Raw genomic sequence first — 22,133 nt, 5'->3', positions numbered from 1 at the left:
TTTGTTAAACTCTACAGTATAAAACATATTAACATAGGCAGATACTATTAATAGAAACTATATATTATAATCTTTAAGTTTAATTTTCAAATAGCTTTGTGCTTCCAATAGTTTTTTAGTTAACAATTAAAGTTATCTTTTTGATGATTCTTTTTTGATGTTTTTTTTGACATTTTACTCCTTTTTTATTGACATTAACACACAATTATAACTAGTTTACAAGTATTAGTCACATAATAATTAAATGATGTTATTAGAATTTGTATGTATACAGAAATAAAAGTTTACATAAATCAAGTTCATAAGGCATAGTGTGATCTGAACTTTTTTCTATTATAAGTTTTGTAATGAAATAATTTTCTGTATCTTTTTTTTATCAACATGAAAAGCTATTTGAAATTTACGTTTATAAAACTGTTACAAGCAAAGCGTATACTTTTATAATATTTGATATTATAAGTAATATAAAACAGTATTTATTTCGAAATTTTATTTTGTTTTATAACAAGAAAAGAACAAATTAAATTTTAGTAGGTTCAATTAGATACAAATTCGTATTTAAAAAAAAAAAAAAAACCTACTAAAGTTATGCGAAGAGGTATAAACAGAGTTTTTATGACTCTACTAAGCTTCAAATAAGCAAAAACGTGCCAATGTATGAATTAAGAGCCAACACAAAAGGCTAAGGTGGAAGTACAGGCTTCTAATGTGTACAATAGTGACGTCATAAAGTCAAACACGATCTTTAAACGTTAATTTTTTTTTGTTTGACTAGTAGGCTGGTCCTGTATAACAGAATTTTTTCTAGTAAAAGTATTTTAACCAAATAACATGAACGAAAATATAGTATTAATTTTTTTTTTATTCTTATAGGTTTATTTTAACATATGATCTAGTTCAAAAATTTGAATTGTCAATTTAACTTAATTTTTGCTGATTCTCTCTAATTCAACAAGTGTGATTTATCAATAAATCATAAGAAATCATATTCTAATCTTTAATCAAGGTGAGAATTTATTTATAATTTATTTTAAAAGATTTAACAGTTTAGCTACATATATCTGTAAAAAAGAAAACTATTATGACATAAAAATTTTAAATACATCTACACTAAAAACAAATATTTCAAACAAATTAACACGACAACTAATTACAAAAACGTTTATGTTTCTTGATGAACGTCTAACTAACTTCAGAATTTTGTAAAAATTTACATAAATTCTTCTTAAAGTTATTTTATATGCTACATTGTAAAAAACACAAAATAAGTTTCAATTTTTGTTAATTGGTAGGAACAAACGTTCTTAGAATCATAGTAGTCCTTATTCCTAACTAATCTTAAAAGCATCAAAGTAAAATATATCAAGATTAAACTTGGCTTATGATTATTTTACCTTACATATCAGATGTATTGTAAGTTTACACCAACTTGAAAATTAATCTGAAATAGAAAAACTCAGAATAAAGTGTACCATCTTTACTTTAATATCTTTCATTAACAAGTAATTTTACTACCTTTTATTTTTTTAATCTTCCTATTTAAACGTAGTTAAGTAAACATGTAGACATCAAATTTACAAATTGTTAATAAATAAAACGTTAACATTTATTAAAAAAGATTTTTTAAATAAAATAAGTTGATAAGTATTCTTTGTCTACCATCTTTGAATTTGCTAAGTTTAAAACGACCAATATTTTGTCAACTAATCATTGAAAAGTACAAATTTCCAAACAGACAATCCACAGACAAAGAACCATGACATCTGATGCAAGCAGCACTGAACAAGAACTTTTATGCAGTGATCCATCGAAAGCAGCCGCACTGAGAGAGCTGTGTAGACAAACTGGTTACTCTATTAAACAGGTTTGTTTGATATTTTTTTGGTATTTTGTGTAATGTTTTGTTTCTCTGTTTTATTCAAAGGTTGCTTTTTTATTGACTAGACTAATTTTTTTGTTATAAAAGTTTTTTTTAATTAGTACATTATTGCATCATATTGGTTTATATTTCAAGCATTTTAAATCGTAGTTTAAAACTATTATAGCTATTAAGTTATATTCAAAAAAAAAAAAAATATTTAACAAGTCTTAAAAGTATTCTTTCTATAAAAAAGTCTTAAATGTTCGAGCTACTTAACGTTATAACATTACTAATTTTATTAAAAACATTTATTCAACCAGTTTTATCTACGTACTGTACATTTTTGTGTTATTCTTAAACTAAAACTTTTATGATAAAAGTTTTATTTACTATTGATATGATAATAAAATCAGCACGTTTAAATACTTCTTATAACCAAATATTAAGAGTTGTTTGTGGGTAAATTAAGCATTATAGTTTTTATTAAGTCCTATTTGAATAAGGATCTTTTATATGTAACAAATTTTGAAAGTTAAGGTACAAAAATGATGTGATTTTAGAGAGTGAAATTCTTTTTAAAAATATTTGTGTTAATAACGACCTATGAACAAGCAAAGTGTTAAAAAAAAATAAAATAGTTCTTTATAAAAAGCAAAAGGCACTTCAAATCACAAATTTTTGCTTCACTTTATTGATTTTCACAGCTCAAATCTATATAAATGTACGTATATGAAAAAAATTAACTAAACAGTAAATTTATTTAACTGTTTTTCGAACTCATTGATAAACTTGATGCGCACAATCAGACAAACTAATATTCCGCTATAGCAGTGTTTATATGAGTCATTTTTTAACTGATCGCTGTTTTATGACTACAAATGTTCCAAACTTCTTATGTTTTTAAAGGAAAACGGGCAGAGGAAATACGGAGGGCCTCCTCCTGGTTGGAACGACCTAATACCTGGAAAGGGTTGCGAAATTTTCGTGGGTAAACTACCGAGAGACCTCTACGAGGATGAGCTCGTTCCAGTGCTTGAGAAATGTGGCAGGTGAGGTCATATTTGTTATTAATGATGTTTACGTTTTATTCTAATAATTTGTTACTTGCAAATTTTTAAGTTTTTACTATACAAGTTAAGTGATTTAAGTAAATTTATAAAGATCTATACTTGTTATATTTATACATTTTACTACTTCTTTTTAAACTAAAATTTTTAAATATTGTTTCAATTTTTTAGGTTTATCTTTTTTGAAAAACTAAAAGCAATATCCCAGTAAAGAGTTTTTTGTTTCTTATACTTCAGCCAAAGTTAAGTTTGCACCACTCAAAGCAAATATTTGAACAAATGTACGACATTCTGTTGACGACTAGCAAAGAGCCTAAATGTTGTGCAAATTTGCTTTGCAACTGAATAGCACTGTCATTACTTTGTCATGTGATGAATGACTCATTTTTAATTTATTTCTAACCGAAAGAACTAGATATAATAAATTTTTTGTGTTTTTATGATATTGTGGATTGCTTGCAAACAGTTTTACAAACTTTAACACGCAAAACTGTTCTTTTTACAACGCATATTTGAAATATTGCTACATGACTTTAATGTCGCAAGTATTTCAAATTTTAACAGTTTAGAAAAATGATAGTTTTTTTTTTTAATGCTTTGTTGATTTTGATGTTAGTTCCATTTAAAACGTTAAATAGGTCGCAAAAATCAAAAAAAATATTAATTTAAGTTTTTAATGATTAAATTTATATATATTTCTACTTTTAATTATTTTATAAATATAGATATACAGATATAGCTTATATTGATTATCAAATTTTATAGTAATTATGATGATATTGTTTTCTATAATAATAAAAAAAAAATCAACTTTAATATTTACTATAATAACATTCCATAATAACCAGAAAAACATTTTTTTAATTAAAATGTTATACATACTTACCGCTTGTTTCAAGAACTTTAATTTTTCTAGCAATTTTTCAGCAGTTCCAAATACTATACTTTTGTTTATCCTTTAATATAACATTAATATCACCACGCAGTTACAGACAATTTACAAACAATAGATTTAACAAAATAAGTACTGAAAAATTATTTTTAAGAATTTACGAGCTGCGCTTAATGATGGATTTCAACGGCAACAACCGTGGATTTGCATTTGTAAAGTACACGACCCAAAAAGAAGCTAAAAGGGCGCTAAAGCAGCTGAACAATCACGAAATAAGAAAAGGAAGGTTGCTCGGCGTCTGCAAAAGCGTTGATAACTGCAGGTGAATATATCAACAGTAAACTTTTTTTAACATAATATTAAGTAACATGTTATGCAACCATCTCAGATTGTTTGTCGGAGGAATACCTAAGACGAAGCAGAAGCAGGAAATTTTGGTTGAAATGCGCAAGTTAGCGGAAGGAGTGACTAATGTTATAGTGTACCCTGCTGCGGCTGATAAGACGAAGAACAGGGGATTTGCGTTTGTAGAGTTTCAGGATCACCACACTGCTGCTATGGCTAGAAGGTTTGCATTCTGTATATAAAATGCACTAAGTTTTATTCACTTGCATAACCACACATCTTAACAAATGTTTAGTTTAACTTTTTTATAAGTTATTTCACTTTTGAACAGTTTTTTTTACAAAAATTACCAAATACCTATAAACAATTTTAGCATGATTGATACAGAATAAAACTCTTTAACTTCAGTCTTTCAAAATAGGTAGTAAGCGAGAAATAAGCAAAAATTTTAAGTAAGAAAGTTCACAACATCTTTTTTATTACTTATATATGTAAAGTTTTAATAAACTTAAACGGCAACAGAAAACTGCAGCACACGAGGCCTCAAGTGTGGGGTCATCCCCTGGCCGTTGACTGGGCCGAACCGGAAGTAGAAGTTGATGAGGACGTAATGGCCCAGGTGAAAATATTGTACGTCAGAAATCTCATGTTGCAAACCACCGAAGAACAATTGGAAAAGGTGATATTATCAGCAATTGCTTTTATAGCTTCTAACTAAAATATAAAATTCGGTTTCATTATTTTTTTTTTTTTAACATTTTTTTTAAGTGGGAAAGTAAATCGCAGAGAAATTTAAGTAAATTACTAAAATAACTTTTTCAACGCCGTCAAAAGCCTATTTATTAGATTTTTAATGTTTTAAAAGTTACGCTTTAAAGTTATAAAAGTGGTATATAGTTGTTTTTAACCTAAAAATCTTTTTTTTTTTTTTCATGGAAATAATCTAATAAAAAACAATAACAAATTAAAAAACTAATACATTTATCTTTTAAGTTTTATAACCATATTTAGGTTTATAAAAACATAATCAAAAAAAAAAGCTAAGTTAATGCGACACAATAGACTTTCGAATAAAAAGTTAATCAATCAAACAAGCACACCTCGATTCAAACTTAATTGAGCATTAATTCGTATTTGGTTTTCATATTTTAAGAACTAAGTTTGCTCAGTATGATTAATAAAAAGACTTTTTTTATTTTTACTGATTGCATATCTTTCACATAAATTCGACAAAACCAATCCATATTCATACTTTTAAAAGTTATTCAAATAGTTTATTTCGATTGAATAACTTATTTACATTTCAATGACAAAGTTTAAAAGCTTTATTAATCATCAAAAAAAAAGTCAACTCAGTACCAACATTTTTTTCTAAAATCAAACTGTTAATAAATAGAAAATATTTGTTTCTAATAACCAAACTTTATATTACAGGAGTTTACAGCAATCGTTCCTCAAGAAGCAATAGAGCGCGTGAAAAAGATTCGAGATTACGGATTTGTCCACTTTTCGCAAAGAGAGCACGCAATCAAGTGCATGAAAGCTCTCAATGGCAAGCTTCTCGATGGCTCGCCTATGGAAGTGTCTCTTGCTAAGCCAGTTGACCGAGAAACTTACGTAAGGTAAGCTAAAATTACACACAATATTTAGTAATAATTTAAGTAGTATTACGTAATGGGTTTTCAAAACATGTAAATGCAAGTAAACCAGTAAGTTCCAAAAAAAATAATCTGTAGTTTAACTTCTCAGTTTTATATTTGTTCTTTAAATTTTTCTTAAACATACTATATTAAACATTGAAGTAAAATATCTCTTTAATACAATGGAACTAAGTTCTATTCAAACTGTCTATAACAGGGGTCGGCAAACTGCGGCCCGCAGGTCAAATACGGCCTTCAAAGCCAAAATCTCAGGCCCGCGAGGTACTTTGTATCTAAAAACACACTTTTTTAAAAACATTAAAAAATATATTTTGCAGTAAAAACTTACAATTAGGCTCTTAATTTAATAGTTACTCTTAACTAGTGCTATTTTACTGCTTATTTTGTAATATTTTTGTTTAGAGTTGTATTTTTCTATAAATTAATATGATTATTTATAAATTATTGCAACCTTCGAAAACTTTTTTGTAAATAGTGCGGTCCTCGAGTTACAACAGGCTACCGACCGCTGGTCTATAACTTTCAATAGATTTAAACAGCTTAAAAATACAGTACTACCTACAGAACAATAATATTTATTTTATTTTCATCTTTCAAATACTTTGCAAATGTAAACACTTCAGATACACACGAGCGAACAACAGAAGCGGCGCCGAGGGAGGTGAAAACCAGGCAGCACAGCAGGTGCCAGCATTCGTTGCCACCACTTTCGACCCAACACTGCAAGCCGGGGCTTACCCTTTGACTTTTCACCCTGGTACTTGCTTAATCATTAGTTTTTATGTTTTCTTGATTTTAATGGTACTACTAAAATTTCAATTAACTTTCATAAATTTCATATAATTTTTTTTTTCAATTTGTGTTGCACTTGCTCAGGAACCGGACCAGTTTATTACGGACAGCTCCCGTACACCCTTCAGACTGCCAACCCCCAGCAGCAACGCTTCGCGCTTCCGGCTGGGTCGGCGCTACCCAGGCAGATACAAACCCAGGGACTTTTGCAGACGACCATCGGAGCGGCAGGAGTGCCGCTGGGAATCCCCGGAGCAGCAACGGGAACGGGTTCGAGAGCCGGCGCGGTCGGAGGAGCGGCGGGGATTCGAAGCGGTAGAGGTAGGATCGGAGTGAACTCCAGGGGATACGTGAGCGGGAGGGGGCAGCAATACAGAGGGTATGCTCACGGTAGCCCTTCGGTGGCCACCAGCGGGATTGATTCTTCTGCTGGTGCCGCAAATTTGCAACAGCAGGTGTGACTTAATTCACATTAATTTTGTCTTCTACCGAATGCACACTGCGAAGTCTAAAGATATGTATTTTTTTTTTACAAGAGCAGTAATTAATTGGGTTTTCTAATACCTTTATTTGTATGAAAACAATGAGATTTCTTTAAAAATTTTCAAAGTGAGCATTTTGTGGCAGACTGTTAATTTCTTACTTTACTAAAGTTTACTTTGAAAATTCTTAATTTTAAAGTTTTGAAAAAAACTTTTAAAATTTTTCAATAATGTTTAATCACGTCCTTTTTCAATCTAAGCTAACAGCTAACTTTTTCAACTAACTATCAGTATTTTAGTTTAATTAATGATTCTAGTTAATTAGAAAACATAATTTGCTTTTTTATTCTTTATCTTTCGTAAGTTAATTAGTAGATCTTATTTTTGAATTAACTTTCTATCACTGATGAAATTGGTTTTCTAGTTTTTAATTTTATTTTATTTTAATCAAAAACCAATAGTAATAAATTTAATCTGAAAATTCTCTAGGTAAACTAAAAATTATACTTTGATCATTAAGGTAATTTCAGTTTGAACGTTTTTATTTAGTTTTATTAAATATTTTTAATGTACAAACTTTATTAGTTTAAATAAGAGAAACAGTATATTATAAAGACAGTTGAAGCATTTAAAAATAAAAAAGTTAATAATTTTTTATTACACTTGCAAAGTTTTATAATACATAAAACTTTAGACTTTATTTTTCTCAATTGATAAAGTTTGCTTAACTGTTATAAAATATTATCTAACTCAAAAACCGATTTTTATGTTTTTTTAAGTCTAAAATGTATTGAAAAATTGTTTAAAAGTTTACATTTATACTATTACTTTTCAAATTCTTCTTACGACCAATTGTTTCTCAGTTCAAATTTAAGGAACAAGTTTTAGTTTCATACAATCAGAATTTAATGTACAAATCAGTAATTAAATTATCCGTTATAAGAATTCACTAACGAAAATAAGCAGCTAATCATTGAGTGAGGTACAATATAAGTATTAGTAATTTTGTAGGTAAAAGTAAATTCGTTTTAAATCAGTATAACTCAATATTTCAACAACGAAAATAACTTTTGAATAATTTTTTAATACACTTTTTTTTATAAACTAAGTTTTAGTGAAAATACTTGGTTGAATTTATGATACAATAAGATTACCTTTCCTTATAATTAAAAAAGTTCTTTGTTATCCCTTTTTGTCAAGTCTTGTTAAATTATTTTTAAACAATAGAAATAACAAACGGTAAATAAATAGTTCTACATCAGAGATATATAACAAAAAAACTAACTTAACACAAAACGACATTGACAGAAACTACACTAACCTTCGAAATTTAATAAACAAAAGTTTGAAGTTCTTGTAAAATAATATGTTTAATTAAAACTATAATTTCATTATTAAAATATGTTTTTACAACAATTTCAGGTATCAGACGAGCTACTTCATCAGCTCCCACCACAACAATTCGCACCTCAGCAGCAGGTATCAGGAGGAGGAGGATTGCAGCACGGAGGGGCAGGCAGAGAAATACGACTTACAGCCAGATATGGATCTCATCCCTACCAGCCCGTCATCTCTCAGGCCACATCTGAAGCCTCCAGCTCAAGTTTGTCTCCATAAAAGCTAGATAGTTTGCCCGAAAAATTTTCAAACCGATGTGGTTTCGAGTTTAAATTTTGAAACTTTTGTTTTTAGAATTTATTTTGAAGTTTATATAATTCCAATTTAAAGGTTTCTTATCTAAAAGAGTATAAAATATAAGATTGTTTTCTTTTTTAAAATTTGAAATGTTTTATTATCTTTGTTTTTAGTTTAACAACAAATTTTTATGTTTTTATAAATTTGTAGAGATATATAGATTTTTTTAAAGCTTTATTTTGTTTTTTATTTATTTTAGTTGTTTATGTTTGACTTTGAATATAGGTATTTAAATTCTTTAAAAGGTTTCATTTAACTACTTTTTTGTGTTGGTTAAAGCGTGAAAGCTTTTCTAATCATAAGAATTTAAGTTTTCGACCGAAACTATTTATTGTATAAAAGATTTACACCTGACTGAATCATATGTTTAGTATAAGTTTTGTAAGGTATTGGAGGAGTGGTGCCAGAAAGAGGGGTTCAAGACGCCCAGTTACAACCTTCACTCGGTCAATGGCCACCCGAGTGGTCATCAACTTTTCTTATACCAGGTCTGTAGATTGACACTCAAACTTTAAGTTTGTTTATCAAAACATTTACAGCAGTTCCTAAAATATTTTTTTATAAACACAAGGTGGAGCTGCAGGGCAGCAGCCAGCGGTGCTCGCAAATCAAGGAGCAGGTCAGCAAGCGGCAGGCCAGCAGCAACAGCAGCTGCAGTTTGCAGCGCAATCGGCTGCAGTTCACCCCTACCAAATTGTCTACCTCACTTAGGCAGGCTCGCGACATTGCCGCCCAATTCGTCACCGATCAGGTGGTCCTCTGCGGTTTTGAGCTGGACGGCGGAAACTTGCTGTCCGGGCCGTTCGACGATTACCCGCAGCCGGAAATTTCGGACAGCCTAAAGCTCTTGCACGTCGATAAAAACAACCTTTCTGCCGCGAGCATGTCGATGAAGGTCGCTGTAGACTCGTTCAACAACGACGGAAAATGATCGATTTATCTTCATATTCCTTCTATAGACTTTTTATTACTTTTAGATGATGAGTTTTACTTTTACTATATTTGTTTTTTTTTTTTTTCGAATTCCATACAACTTTTGTTGAAAAAAGTTACAAGCCAAGCTACGTACTATTCCATTCTCTTTTTAAACATCTAGCTTAAGATATGTTTTAAAATACTTTATACAACTTTTTTTAAAGACTTAAACATTGTAAAAAAAAGGAACTATTTTTAATGTACGATCGTTTAGAGTTTAGACAACTTTTATTAAAAAGTTTTTACCTGTAGTTTTTTTTTTCACTTTTTGTTATTTAAAACAACGTTTTTGACATACGTTGTTAAATACTCGTTTATGTTTTTGTTTTAACTGTTCAACCTGTTTTTGCTTCCTTTTAGAAATTCTGTAAATGAATTAATTAAGTATATTTAATTATTTTATCAATTTGTAGTTAAATTACGTGCCTATTTCATATAGAATCGATTGGTGATCGTGTAATATATAATAATTGTGTGATTTTTCTTTAGAATTTAACTCGTGTAATAATTTTCGCATTCTTTTAATTGCAATTAGAAATTATTTATAGTAATTAAAATATTCTAGATATGAACTCATGTTAATTTATCTTCTAATTAAGATTGAAACTATAATTTTTTTGTAGTGTGAAATAACTAAATTAGTGAAATTAAGTCAACTTATTGTCACAACAAAATTCATAAAATTTAATGAAAACAAAATAAATAAAAGACAATAAGAATCACGTATAAAACGTGTTTTGACTTTTAAAGTTTTTGTTTTGGTAAAAGTAATGTTTTATGTTTGATATAGTTTTATTTATTATAATAACCATTGCTTTTATTGTGTAACATTGAACTCCGACATCTAAACCTGATCAAATTAAATAGAAGACACACAAAGAGTAAAAGAAGACAAATATTTAATACCAAATAGACAACTAATTATGCAGTTTTAAAATAATTAAAATGTAGAAGTTGTAAAACTTTTGATAAATAGATTATAATTTTATTAAAAAAAACTTAGTATGCAAAAAGTATATAATATTTTAAGGTTATAAGGTATGTATAAAACTACTAATAAAAACATAATACCTGAGTCAAAACAAGCATTCAGGTAAACTAGTCCAAATACTTTCCAGAAAATTTAGAAACTTTAAATTTAAAACATGTATTTTTTTAAATTTCATAAAACTATTAAACATTTTTAAGAGGCGAAGGCAAAATATCATTATTAAAAGTTGTTTTTAAACGTTATTTGTAGTTAATTGGGATAAAGTTAAGATTTTTCGGAGTGCTTTATTATTGTTATAGTAAGTTTATTGAGTATTTATCAAATATGGTTTGTTTTCAGTTAGACTTAAAATGAGAATACTCAATAACTTCAGCTGAAAACTCATTCAGAACTAAAAGTAATAGTCGAAATCGTATTATTGGCAAAAAATAAATTGTGTTTTGTTTTTGAAGTTTTTTATCAACTTTATATTTAATTTAGTATGATCAAGCACATTCATTTAAGATATTTTTTGCATTAAATTTTGATTTAGATTTGTTCCAATGAGCTCTATGGGTTTTCCATCTATTACTAAAACTTTTTTTTGTCCTACGTAGTTACTATCACAATTTGTGAATACTGATGCGTAAATATCAAAAGATTTGGTCTCGGTTTTACAGTTTTACCTTGAATGGTTAAAAATTCTTTATTTAACACCATACTTTTGTGTTGACCATGGTGTTAGATATAGAATTTTTAATAGAAATAAAATAGAACAAATAATTTTCAATATCAATTATCTTATTTAAAAAGATTTTATAGTAATAAATTTAATTAAACAAAAACACTTTGTTGTAAGGTTTGACAGGCGCCTGTAATATAGCTGATAGGACGGTATTAAAGTGGGAGAGCACTGCCGCTTGTTGAGCTCTGTTGATTGGGTGTCCTAGCACGGTATCTTCCGCATCTAACCTAAATATAAGTGCTTCTTACAAGTGATAAGATACAATGATAAAAGAAAAAACTCTTAAAAACCACACTATTAAAAACATTTATTATTATAACTTTTAGTATGAAGAATTTGATTATGAATTTATAGTTAGGTATTTAATTTGTAGTAATATGTTTAAAGTAGTTATTTACCGAATCTGGAAAGACCTTGACTTGATTGTTTTATACAACAACTTTTGTTTTTTCTGTTTTATTCTTCATAATTAGAATTCCAAGTAAAAATTTGCATTAAAAAAAAAACTAACATTAAACTAGTTTAAAAAAGGTAAATTAGTATTTGATAAGTTTTATTAAAGATTTAGTTGTTTGTAATGTTTATCAAAAAAAAAAAAATCGCAAAAGCATTATTATATTAAAATATTTTCAACCACAAACTGTACTTACGACTAACTTGATTTTTTTTTTGTATATTTGTTTCAATATAATGTTTTTCTTTTGTTTTGAGTTAAGACCAGTACTTAATACGGCCATCATCAACAAAGTTGAAATGCTTCTCGCCATCAACAATAGATAATGAACTTCACCACACGACCATCAACAACAGCATCCACCACAATTTACGATCGGTTTCGTCCTTATTAGGACTCAATAGGTTGTTTTTTTTAAAAATTGACGCAGCTAAATCTTTCAAAGCTTAACGTCTAAAACATTTCCAGCTTATTATGAGTCTATATAGTCTACTATCGTTTGATGTCTATCTCTACCTGATAAGTCCTTAATAAGGACGAAACCGGTCGTGGATTGTCTTGGATGCTGTTGTTGATAGTCATGTGGTGAAGTTCATTCTTTATAAGTTTTGAATTGAATAAAGGTTATCTCGTTATAGTTAAATTTATGAGTAGATATATAAGTTAACACTTGTGAATATCTAGTAGTAAAATTGGTAAAATAGTTTTATGTTTTCTGGATAAACATAAATTTTAACTCTTGTATGATTTTATCTATTTTTTATAAACTATAACAAGTTGGTCCACCTAAATTAATGTATCTAAGCAAAAATGTTCTGCTACTTAAGTACCTTTTTTTTAATGTTAATTTAAACTTAATGTTTTTTTTTGTTATAATTATTTTTAGAAATCTAAGTTTTCAATATTTAATAACTTATGTTCAGCTCAAAATAAATAAAGTAATTAGTCGTGTTTAGCCTGATGACCGAAAGGTACTATATACATGAGGTCCTTTTACAATTTATTTGAGCTTTGACTTTATAGTGTTTAGTAAACTTACACAGTAAATATTAACAAAAATACTCTTTTTTTAGCTTGCAATTACACTGCTGCCTGTTTTATATTCATTTTTTATTATTTTAAAGTAAAACTTGTCAAAAATATTATGGCCCGCGAAGAACTTATTTCAGTAAATCTAGCCCGTTTCTCATAAAAGGCTGCCGTTCCCTAATAAGATCGTTATGCCAAAAACGTATGAATATATAATTTACAATTTAAAAAAACTGTTAAATATGAATAGTTTATTTATGATTCATCTTTTTGCTTGGGCCCTTAATATTTTAAAAAAACTTTACACCGTTGACTACTGATAATTAAAATTTTTTAAACTTTATGTTTTTGTCAGAAAACTTTTAATACAAAAGCTAATTTCATCATGTTTTATTTTGTACATGTTAGTATACAATATATGACACTATGCTAAAAATATTACCTAAATTGTATTTTCTACTTATTAAAAATTAGGTGCCCAGTAAAATAATTTCTATACACTTTACGTACAGTAAGAGATGAAACAATACTGTACCTAAAGTTGCCATTTTGGCTATGAGCATATATCCAAAACTGAATTTGTTTTCGAAGCAGATTTGTTGTGTTAGACTATCTCAAATCAGCTGTTTTAGAGTTTTTACTTTTGCTCTTAAATTTAAAACAATAATTGCTGGATAGTTTATAGAAAGAACGAAAAGTAACTAAAACAGCGACATTTATAAAAACTTTAAAAATTTGAGATTATTGCAACTTTGTTTTATAGTACTCTTAAAATAACATCGCAAACATCAATGAACAAAATAGAACTCTTTGATATACCAGTTTAGTAATACGCATTACATTATTTTAAAAACTATGAATTTGGTCCTAACTTGTTTAGAAAAAAGTATTTAGTTATTCTAAAGTACTAATGATCTAACAATTTTAGCACTCTTAAATAATATTATACTAATTAACAGAATGGTTACAACACAATTTAATTTTGGGCTTAAATAGTATAAACTAGATGCAGAAAACAATAAAACTTAATTTAGCTATTGTAAGTTTTTCATTTTTGTAATCAAATTTAGTTTGATATTTACTGTATCATTAACAAAGTATACAAGCCGTTAAAATGTTTGCATTTAAACTATAAAACTGTACAACCAGCAACAGCAGTGCACGCAAAAATCTACACAATGGTTTCTTTCTCATTTGGACTCTTCAAGCAGACACAGTCACAATAAACTGTTGTTTAAGTTAAGCCAACGTGATTAAGTGCTTTCGTCCTGAAGTGTCCGTTTTTTGGCTAACCGATAAAATTGACACAACTAAAACAAAGTGATAACTTAGTCCAGTCAATTTGCCCAATTAATCAACAAGCGAACGCCTTAAGCACGTTTATTTTTACTAAAACAAAATTTCATTGAGACTTTGTCTGCGTGAAATTCCTAATGAAAACGAAATCAGATCGCAGAATGTCGCACGAATTGTAGTTGATGGTCATGCGGTTCAGTTTAGTACTAGTTGTGATGGCAGGAAAATATCTTTTTTTTGCCGATGATAGCCAAAAGCATCACTAGTAAGTTAAAATTGTTTAAACTATGATCATTGCATTATACAGACACTATTATTTTAATCATAAGAACAATACAATCTGGAGAATCTTAGCACTAATGACGCATAGAAAGTTGCATTTTTGGAGCTAAGTTTATTGTTGTATGTACATTTGTACTTTTTATTACTTTTTATAAATTTAAATTTCTGGTTTTTGTGAAAATAGTATTTAAATTTATCTTAAATAATAATTGAAATTTTTGTTTGTTTAGTATTAAAAAAAAATTGTTTGTGTAGGTTAATAAAGTTTACTTTATTTGTTTTTTGTATTTTTAATAGTTTTTCCTATATTTTTAAACTTTATGTTTTTATTTTTATTTTTCACAGCCGTTTGCTACATTGATAATGTCAATAAATGATAAAAGCTTCGTGAGTAAACACTTTGGTTGGTACTTCATTAGGCAGTTTATTTCTGAATAGTTTTCTGATAGCATTTATTTATTATAAAGTAAGTAAATGTTACTTTTTATAAAATCAATGTTTGATTACTAGTTTAAATGACATGGTCAGTTTTTATTAAACAATTAAAATCAAATCTTGCAACATTAAAAAGAACTATAAAAAGAAAATATCATGCGATATGACGTGCGGGAATCTGCCTTAATATATTTCGATTTTTAACTGCTATGATTATAAACAGATAAAAGTTTGCTTCACTTATTTTCAAAAAAAAAAAACTTTAATAACTATGTAACTTGAAGCAAACTGCTCAAAAATAATGCCAAGTCATAGAAAATTCACTAATACTAGCATATTCAAGTGAAACTTTTATGCAAATTGGTTAAATCTGTCATGTTATAATCAGGCTCTCAAAAAGTTAAAGTTTGTTATATTACAACGTAAATAATACTTAAAGTTAAAATTAGTTTTAGCTGTTTTTAAATAATGAACAGTTGCTAGAAAGCATTTCATTTTGACGTTTTCTCCAGTTTTTTTAGAAGAAAGCTAAGCTCTAATTCTTTGACTAAAAACAAATAAAATAAAAGGCGCTTGAAAGGAGAGCTACACAGCACAAAAATAGTTTCATGTTGATACATATATATTATGTGTTTATGTTGTTATGACATTTGATTGTTTATACTCAACGTTTATAAACTTTGTAAGAAAGCAAAACTTTTAAAACAAGTAAAGTTTCTAATTAAACAGCATTTTCACGAAAACATTCTTCCTAAGGAGTAGTAAAGTATCCAAAAAACAAATATAAACACACTTCTGGTGTATAGAAAGACCTTTTGGTCATCGAACTGCACACCACTTTTTTATTTCAACCATTTTGAACTACAAATGAAGAAAGAATTTTTTAACATTAACAACCTGTACTTATATATTTAATGGAATACCAGTTACACTGCTGTTCCATTCTGTTGAATATTAAATTATGTGGAACAAAATTACAGTTGAAAGAAAAGGATTCTGATGAAATATCTCTCAGGCTATGTTCAGCTTTATGTATACTGAGTTCGGGCAGTGACATGCATTCTAGCCACTGCTTGCTGCAGCAAACATGTTATTCCAATATTATTGTGTTATATAAAGTATTTTTTTAGCAATGTTACTTTTAATAAGTATTTTTTATTCAAATTCCAAGTAGTTAACTCTTAATTTCATTATTCATTCTTAAAGTATATTTCTGTTAAATTTAATTTTTGTGTTAATATTTAGACCACATCTAAAGTAATTTCTAAAGTATGATGTTATTTATTTTTCAGTTTTGATATGTTCTTTAATAATAAATATAACTACCAAAATTCATGCCTAGTTTGTATAAGTATTATAGAATAGCTTTAAGTATTATTTAATATAAGTAAAGTCTAAAATACAACTCTGGTTTATTGTGTGGTTGTAAACTACACTATAACCATAAAGTTTAATATTTAAGTAACCTACATCTATGGGTAACAATATTAAAAAGAAGATGTATAAAAAACATATATTAAAGAAAAAAACAGACTATGACATCTAACTCAGAATAACATAACATAAAAGTTGATGGTATTTAAACGGTAAAACAATTTTTTGCTTAAAAAAACAAACTCTTGTCTAATTGCTTATTTTAATTTTTTAATATTTGAAGTCTTTGATTAGAGGTTGAAACTAGTTACAAATTCAATTCTAGTCTGTAGATATTCAAATTTTAAGGTTAAAAAACTTTTTTTAAATATTAACCAACTAAAGTTAAATAGTTAGGTCATAGCGATAGTTTGTTTCCTTAAAGTAGAACTTTATGCAAAATTTTAGTTTAAACAAAAAGTTTTGACTCATTCAGTTGTTTTTTTACAGTTTATTAGTCTAAAATCTATTCTGTGCTACATATATTACTAAAAACTTAACGTAAAAATATTATTGTACATATAAATGTAATATAACAGCTAACAAAACAATTTTTTCTGCTTAACATTCCATGTTTAGAACAAACTATTTTCTCAGTGACAAGTTCGTCTACATCTTTTTTAAGCTAACAAATTTCTTTCTTACTAAAAGCTAAAACAATACAATAAAACCAGTTTTTGTTTTAGTCTAGTAAAATATTTCTTTTCCACTTTATTTTGGTTTATGTTGTAATACCATTCCAATATTTAAGGTAGTAGTATTATAATCTAATCGTGTTATTTAATTTCTAAATACTTTATAACTAGTCGTAAATTTCTAATACATTTATAAAATACTACAGTTTACATCAATAATAAACAAAAAAGCATCTGAAGTTAAATTGAAAAAAAAAAGAAACAATTTTGTGTACACACCTGTATAGTTTATTTATTACAAAATTTTGTTAGATAGTTATTTTCTTACTTTATCAAACAAAATGTTATTTATGCAAGCAAATTTTTATTTTAATAATTTTTACTTTAATGTCATAAAATTAAAACCTAGCAATACAAACTTAATTTTTTAAACTGTAGTATTTAAATTAATTTAAAACTAATAACTCTACATAAAAACTAAATACTGTGCTAAATTTTCTAGTGTTTGGTAACTTATTAAAATCAAAATATTCTAAGTTTTATAATTAAAACTTTAAATAACTTTCTAGCAAACAAAACAACATCTTTAAAAATTGTTAAAAATTTAATTTACTTTCATCTTATTTGTAACTATACTATTACTTATTAAGTTTTTATTAAGATAAAAAACTATCACATATGGTTTTTCTTATAAAAATGTATGTTATCTTCTTTTGTTTTAAAGGTTTATTTAAATAGTTTAATAATTATTTAGTAAAATTCCGTTGCATTTTATTTTTTAGTTAAATGACTTAGAGCTCAAAAGGTTTTTTTTTTATGGTTACCAGCATATATATTTTTAATTACGTTTTAAAGATATATATTTTTTATTAATTCTAGTTTTTTTATTTTTAGATAAAAATATATCTCTTTACAAAACACAATTAAATTGAAATTAATAATTCTTAGTTTAGTATTTAAAAAAAGAATAATAAAATTAATACATAAAACTTTAAGAAAAATTGCTTATTGAACAAAAAGAAAAGCTCTTAAATTAATTGGTCGTTGTATAGAACCTAGTGTACAAAAAACATTTCGGTTATCTAGTCGTACACCACATGGATGAAGTTTAACGTGTTGTCCCAGACGAGTATAAATAAAAAAAAATAATGGATATAAACAAAAATATTATTTGAAAAATAAATAAAATTGTCGTTACCTTTAAAACATTATTATACTTAGTATTTGATTATGTTAACAAAAATGGCTTAAAATAAACGGCTTTAAACATTAAAAAAAAATTTTTATTTGGGCGGATTTTTTCTAAAATTGTTGTTTATTAAAATTTTTGAGTTTGTTTTTATTTTAAGTGAACGTTTTTTGAATAAAAAAACGCAACAAAGATGTTTAATAAAAGTTTTGTTTTAAAGTTGGCTCTGGTATAACTATAAAGTTAGATAACGCGGATGAATATATAGCAGACTCACGCATGGATAACTTTCAGTTTATACTAGCGCCAAAAGTTACAAAACTACTAGTTACTTCTAACTTCTGTTGAGTGTGCAGTCTAAGTTCTACATATCAAATACTATGGCCAACCCAAAAGTATACTTTGACATGACCTGTGGTGGTCAAAATGCCGGACGTATTGTTATGGAGGTAAATTCTTTTTGTAGTTTAAACCAAAATATTATAAAAATTCTTGTCTAGATAATTAATATAAATGTCAGATTATTATGCAATTTTTTATTTCTTTTATATTTAATGTTTAAGGCAAATGATAAATGGTATCAAGTTATATAAAGGAAGCCAGAATAACATTGTCATGGCCAGAATAACATTATAAGTGTAAGATTTAGTTAAAAAAATGTTTTGTCTTAACTTACTAATAAGTTTTCAATCAATTCCAGAAAGTATTTCAATAGTTTATTTTCGTTTGTAGTACTAAATTTGTCATAGTAACAACAGTTATGTATTTATCTATAATAGCCATTATTTTTTGAAACTACACTGATTAGAAGATTTGATAATATAGGTACATAACTAAACATTTTTTCATTAAATCAACTTGATAATTTTAAAGAGTTGAGTAGAGCAGAAATGAATTTTTTATAAGAAAACATTACAATGTGTTATTAAAATAACTTTTCAGAAGAAATGCATTGTATTCAAAAATAAATAGGATACATATATGTGTAAATTATACAATAAAAAGACACTATATGTTGTACAGTTATTAACTCTTAGATAAAACAGCAGTAGTTAAATCATTCTTTTTAAAGTCGAAAGCAAAATCTGAATATTAGGATTTAATGAATTACTAGTTGAGGTTACAGTTAATTTCATTGGATTTATTGTATTATTAATATTTACTAACATTCAAATTATGCCAAGTATATGTTTATTATTAATATAGAAGTTCATTAAATGAGATATACAGGGTTGCCACTTTACCTGGAAACCTGGAATTGTTTAATTTAGGCTAAAATAACCTGGAAAAACCTGGAATTTTTAATAATTTTAACATTTGCAGTTATAAAACTTATGACACAAAAAATTATCATAATTAGGATTTTTTGTCATCATTAAATTTTTTTTTAATTAAGAAAACACAATTAAAGTAACTTTACAGTATCTTTTCAATGTTTTTATACTATTATACACATTTTATTATATAGAAATTTACATTAAATTAAAAATAGACCCAAAAATGTGTATATCTTAAAACCTGGAAGAAATAAAAAATTTGGAAACCTGGAAATTTTTTTGAAAAAACAGAGGCAACCCTGTTTACAATTACAATGTCCACCCCTTATTTTCCTAGTTGTATACCATCAAGAAAACAAAATGTATTTACACATCTATAATGTTGATAAAAGATTAACTTAACTTTAAAGGACACTTATACAGTAAAAATTGAACCATTAAAATAAGATGTTAGTTCATTAATGCATAAGAACAAAACAAAAAACTGAAATAAAATAAATATAGAATTTAAAGGGTATTGGGGTCTGTCTAGCTAAATGTAACTGTTAATTGTACGTTAGTTATTCATTTTTAAACCTAAATATATTTTCATCATAATTGATTTTATCACAGCCTAAAATAAATTGACATTTTATTAGCAAAAAAAAAAACAATTAGATTTTAAACAAATATGTAAGGAAAAAGCTAACTACTGTTCATTACTGTATCTAGATCATAAATTTTTTATTATTTATATAATAACAAAAGCTATTTTTTAGCCTGAACTCATTAATACCTATGGCTGAACCTTATGTAACATCAGTTAAATTTTCAACAATATTTGCAACAATTCTAAATAACAATCCAATTTGCAGCTCCGTGCTGATGTTGTCCCAAGGACTGCTGAGAACTTCAGAGCCTTGTGCACAGGAGAGAAGGGATTCGGATACAAGGGATCCTCTTTCCACCGTGTCATCACTGATTTCATGTGCCAGGGAGGTGACTTCACCAACCACAACGGAACTGGAGGAAAGTCTATCTACGGAAACAAATTCCAGGATGAGAACTTCCAGCTCAAGCACACCGGACCAGGAATTCTTTCCATGGCCAACGCCGGACCCCACACCAACGGAAGCCAGTTCTTCATCTGCACCGTCAAGACCGCATGGTAAGACTTCGACTTGATTGATTGTTGATTATGTGCTGAACAACTGACATTTTAGTGCTTGAAATTTTTATTAAAGATCCAAAAAAATTCCATTTAACAATTTTTTATTTTAAATAATAAATATTTCAATAATGGTTTCTGCAGAACAATACTGTATTCTAGATTGTTAGAAATTTAAAGGACCATAACACATTATTGCTTGTTTTCATATTTTCATAATGTATTTTGATATTCTTAATGAAAAATTTTGGATGAGTTATTTCATAACATTGTGCACATACTCTTTAAAAATATCATTTTACTGAACCTAGTCAATATTTTCTTAACCTGGTTTACTTATAAAATTTGTCCTTATGTTAGTCAAAAAATGCATAAGTCTTAAAATAAATTAGCTAATAAATTAAGTTAATTTTGTTTTCCAATGATTTTACTTTGAGTCGGAAATGTTGATATACTAGAATCAATTATTTGTCACTATTAGAATTTTAAAACATAGAATTGAATGTTTGACACAAGTTACTGGATTTGCAAAAAATATAGCTATTTTATGAATCGTTTCTAATTTTGAAAATTTATGACATAATGAACATTCCCCTCATTTCACTAATTAATTTGTTAAATATTTTTACAGGTTGGACAACAAGCACGTTGTATTCGGTTCAGTAGTCGAAGGTATGGATGTCGTGAAGCACGTCGAAAGATACGGATCACAAAGCGGAAAGACCTCCGCTCCAGTTGTCATCGCCGACTGTGGTCAACTTTAAACTTGTTTGAATTTTACAAACTGCATGATGTTGCATTCGGAAATTTTGTGTCGCTGTTGTTAATTATGAAATTTTAATTAGTCAATAAATTCCATGTATTCCGTGACTTGCATTTAATCCAGCTGTTAAGTTGATTATTACTGATATAATTATGATAATATTCAATAGCACGATATTATTAAATTATTAGGGCAGTTTAATGACATAATGTAAGCTCTTCGGAAATTTAATGAGGGAGAGAGAACAATTTAGTTTGTTAAAAAGTTGTATTGTCATTAAGTTTTTAATGATTTTTGCTTTAAAATTTGATTTAAAGAAACTGAATAGTTATGTTCAATTAAGGCTAATTTTAATTTAAAGACCGAAGTAGTTATAACTAAATTTCTGCAAAGTACTGTAATTTAAAATAGAACTAGTTAACAACATTTATGTAGAACTAAAACAAAATCCTGAAACAAGTTATCATTGTCGAACTAAATTAAACAACTATTTATGTATGCAAGCTTTTCATGTATTTTTCCAAAAGTAATGTCTGGTTTTCAAAGAAAAAATTATCCGAATATGTTTGGAGCAGAGTTTATTAGACTACAAACTAGCAGTGTTTATTAGACTAATTATAAAAACATTTATGTTCGTAAATAGCGTAGCCAATCAATGAAATTGAAGAGCTTGTATCTGGGTTGCTACTTGGACATTTTAGAAAAAATTACTAAAAAAGAATTTTCAA

General features: G+C 27.3%; 2 protein-coding genes across 3 annotated transcripts; both read left to right on the top strand.

Annotated features, from left to right (window-relative positions):
• Positions 1 to 873: 873 nt before the first annotated feature.
• LOC145829965 (APOBEC1 complementation factor-like) lies at positions 874 to 10,105 on the top strand. 2 transcript variants are annotated; one of them, XM_082937855.1, is made up of 12 exons: positions 874 to 1,006; positions 1,736 to 1,864; positions 2,768 to 2,910; positions 3,975 to 4,142; positions 4,209 to 4,388; positions 4,688 to 4,844; positions 5,600 to 5,787; positions 6,450 to 6,583; positions 6,703 to 6,997; positions 8,523 to 8,703; positions 9,182 to 9,283; positions 9,367 to 10,105. In XM_082937855.1, exons 2-12 carry the CDS (start codon positions 1,757 to 1,759, stop codon positions 9,724 to 9,726), a joined length of 2,016 nt encoding a protein of 671 aa, XP_082793981.1. In that variant the 5' UTR covers positions 874 to 1,006; positions 1,736 to 1,756; the 3' UTR covers positions 9,727 to 10,105. The 2 variants fall into 2 exon arrangements, with proteins under 2 accessions (XP_082793981.1, XP_082793982.1); XM_082937856.1 differs by having other exon boundaries at positions 6,703 to 7,073; positions 9,367 to 9,641.
• Positions 10,106 to 18,525: 8,420 nt separating this feature from the next.
• On the top strand, positions 18,526 to 21,507 carry LOC145829255 (peptidyl-prolyl cis-trans isomerase-like). Its single transcript, XM_082937000.1, has 3 exons — positions 18,526 to 18,667; positions 20,350 to 20,642; positions 21,274 to 21,507. Exons 1-3 carry the CDS (start codon positions 18,599 to 18,601, stop codon positions 21,404 to 21,406), a joined length of 495 nt encoding a protein of 164 aa, XP_082793126.1. The 5' UTR covers positions 18,526 to 18,598; the 3' UTR covers positions 21,407 to 21,507.
• Positions 21,508 to 22,133: the final 626 nt, after the last annotated feature.

Source organism: Thalia democratica, chromosome 2 (genome assembly GCF_965202585.1).
Source record: "Thalia democratica chromosome 2, ktThaDemo2.hap1.1, whole genome shotgun sequence".
Lineage (NCBI taxonomy): Eukaryota > Metazoa > Chordata > Thaliacea > Salpida > Salpidae > Thalia > Thalia democratica.
The sequence above is the reverse complement of the archived record's forward strand: the minus strand, read 5'-3'. Positions and strand labels throughout refer to the sequence as shown.

Excerpts from the sequence above, each read along its gene's own strand:
- LOC145829965 (XM_082937855.1), top strand. The coding sequence starts at position 1,757 with ATGACATCTGATGCAAGCAGCACTGAACAAGAACTTTTATGCAGTGAT. Across the intron at positions 6,998-8,522 it reads AGGGGGCAGCAATACAGAGG|GTATCAGACGAGCTACTTCA; the intron begins GTATGCTCACGG and ends CAACAATTTCAG. Across the intron at positions 9,284-9,366 it reads ATCAACTTTTCTTATACCAG|GTGGAGCTGCAGGGCAGCAG; the intron begins GTCTGTAGATTG and ends TATAAACACAAG.
- LOC145829255 (XM_082937000.1), top strand. The coding sequence starts at position 18,599 with ATGGCCAACCCAAAAGTATACTTTGACATGACCTGTGGTGGTCAAAAT. Across the intron at positions 18,668-20,349 it reads CCGGACGTATTGTTATGGAG|CTCCGTGCTGATGTTGTCCC; the intron begins GTAAATTCTTTT and ends TCCAATTTGCAG. Across the intron at positions 20,643-21,273 it reads TGCACCGTCAAGACCGCATG|GTTGGACAACAAGCACGTTG; the intron begins GTAAGACTTCGA and ends ATATTTTTACAG.